At 46.4% G+C, this 2,763-nt stretch overlaps 1 protein-coding gene across 1 annotated transcript in view; it reads left to right on the top strand.

The window, feature by feature from the left end:
* LOC124033423 (fibroblast growth factor 5-like) overlaps positions 1–2,506 on the top strand; it is a 14,023-nt gene extending 11,517 nt beyond the window's left edge. Inside the window, exon 3 of the mRNA XM_046345455.1 lies at positions 2,037–2,506. Coding sequence (XP_046201411.1) covers positions 2,037–2,411 — 375 coding nt within the window. The 3' untranslated portion in view covers positions 2,412–2,506. The remainder of the gene's footprint in view (positions 1–2,036) is intronic.
* The last annotated feature ends 257 nt before the right edge of the window (positions 2,507–2,763 follow it).

The raw sequence follows: 2,763 nt of genomic DNA, 5'->3' as shown, positions 1-2,763 counted from the left end.
GGGAGGGACGGCGGGGGAGGGATGGAGGGAGGGAGGGATGGAGGGAGTGACGGCGGGGAGGGATGGAGGGAGGAGGGAGGACGGCGGGGGGATGGAGGGAGGGAGGATGGAGGGAGGGATGGAGGGAGGGATGGAGGGAGGGATGGGAGGGAGTGACGGCGGGGAGGGATGGAGGGAGGGATGGAGGGAGGGACGGCGGTCAGGGATGGAGGGAGGGACGGAGGGAGGGAGGGAGGAGTGGACGGCGGGGACGGATGGAGGGAGGGAGTGAGTGACGACGGGGACGGAGGGAGGGATTGGGGAGGGAGGGAGGGACGGCGGGGAGGGAGGAGGGAGGGATGGAGGGAGGGACGGGGGGGAGGGACGGGACGGGGGAGGGATGGAGGGAGGGATGGATGGAGGGAGGGACGGCGGGGAGGGAGGGATGGAGGGATGGAGGGAGGGAGGAACGGCGGGGAGGGACGGCGGGGATGGAGGGAGGGAGGAACGGCGGGGAGGGACGGCGGGGGAGGGAGGGAGTTACGGCAGGGAGGGAGAGAAAGAGAGAATTAAATAAGTCCTAGTAAACATTATACATTGTTTTCTGATCTATCTTGGGAAGAGTTGGAGGGAGGGAGGGAACCATACAGGTTATTATATCTAGTGGGAGGGTCTAACCATACAGGTTATTATATATGATGGGAGCTCTGTCTAACCATAACATACAGATTATATCTAGTAGGATGGAGGGAGGTCTAACCATACAGGTTATTATATAATAATAATAATAATATATATGTTTAGCAGACGCTTTTAGGGTCAGGTGATACATTCTAAGTATGGGTGGTCCCGGGGATTGAACACACTTAAATAATGCTCTACCAACTGAGCTAAACCCCTATTATATATGATGGGAGCTCTTTAACCATGGTTATTATATATGATGGGAGCTCTGAACCATACAGTTATTATATATGATGGGAGCTCTGTCTAAATACAGGTTAAATCTATGGGAGCTCTGTCAACCATCCTGATGGGAGCTCTGTCTAACCATACAGGTTATTATATCTAGTGGGAGCTCTGTCTAACCATACAGGTTATTATATCTAGTGGGAGCTCTGTCTAACCATACAGGTTATTATATATGATGGGAGCTCTGTCTAACCATACAGGTTATTATATATGATGGGAGCTCTGTCTAACCATACAGGTTATTATATATGATGGGAGCTCTGTCTAACCATACAGGTTATTATATATGATGGGAGCTCTGTCTAACCATACAGGTTATTTTATCGCTTGTGGGCATCCTTGGGTACTACATGTTGTCGTTTCCCACCAAAGGTATTTTTAGGCTTAGTTAGGAATGTTTTGAGATGGTTGGATCAGAAATGTCAAATCAAATGCTTCGTTTGTTTGAAACACTGTACAGACGTTTCATAAAGCATACAGAGGAAATGAACATTAAACTAGGGTTAATAGAGCTCTCATCTCCTAAAGGAAGTCCCAGCTCAGATGGAGTAGGGTAGGCTTGAGTATAGAGATGGATCGTAGAGCAGGGGGATATGTGTACGGTAATACTGTATGTGCTGGCGGGGTGCTTGTTAATGTTGAATTTTTTTTTACACATTGGGGAAATTGAGACATTCATTTTGTGTAACATTTGTGTAATTGTTGTGTAATCGTTGTGTAATCGTTGTAACCGCTGTGTAATCGTTGTGTAACCGCTGTGTAATCGTTGTGTAATCGTTGTGTAATCGTTGTGTAACCGCTGTGTAACCGTTGTGTAGATCTCTGTAACATTGTTTGTTTGTGTAATCGTTGTGTAACCGCTGTGTAGATCTCTGTAACATTGTTTGTTTGTGTAATCGTTGTGTAACCGCTGTGTAACCATTGTGTAGATCTCTGTAACATTATGTTTGTTTGTGTAATCGTTGTGTAATGTGTAACGTTGTGTAGATCTCTGTAACATTATGTTTGTTTGTGTAATCATTGTGTAATCGTTGTGTAACCGCTGTGTAGATCTCTGTAACATTATGTTTGTTTGTGCTTTCCAGGAGCGATTCACGGACGACTGTAGGTTCTGGGAGCGTTTCCAGGAGAGCAGTTACAACACGTACGCCTCGGTGTTGCACCGGAACCACCGGACGGGACGGGACTGGTACGTGGCCCTGAACAAGAGAGGAAAATCCAAGATGGGCTCCAGCCCCAGGGTCAAATCCCAGCACGTTTCCACGCACTTCCTCCCCAGGCTCAATGTGCACAACCTGCAGAGCGTTCGTGGTTTCACCATCACGGACAGGAGCAAAGAGAGGAGGAAAAACCAGCCGCCACTGATCAAACCGCCCTCACAACCATACGGGGATGTTAATGCAGAGACAGGGAAGAGGGTGCAGACTGTCAAGTACTGGCCCAAGTTTCGGTTTGGATAGAAGTGATGAGGGAGGAAGTAATACACACTGTATGTTATATGGATTGACAGGATGGATTACTGGCCAACATAAACATGACACCTGTTGCCCTCAACAACAACAACAACAACAACAACAACAAAAACAACAACAAAAACAACAACAAAAACAAAAACAAAAAAACAACAACAACAACAACAACAACAACAACAACAACAACAACAAAAACAACAAAAAACAAAAAAACAAAAACAACAAAAATCACTGAAATTTTACTTTCCGTTATTTCAAAGCATTCCAGATGTCATAAAATAGTGATTTAAAAAACCAAAGGGCTGTAAACATGCAGTCATTAAGCTTTGTGATTGTACAG

This window comes from Oncorhynchus gorbuscha, linkage group LG04 (assembly GCF_021184085.1).
Source record: "Oncorhynchus gorbuscha isolate QuinsamMale2020 ecotype Even-year linkage group LG04, OgorEven_v1.0, whole genome shotgun sequence".
In the NCBI taxonomy this organism is placed as follows: Eukaryota; Metazoa; Chordata; class Actinopteri; order Salmoniformes; family Salmonidae; genus Oncorhynchus; species Oncorhynchus gorbuscha.
This window is presented reverse-complemented; position numbering and strand designations above follow the sequence as displayed.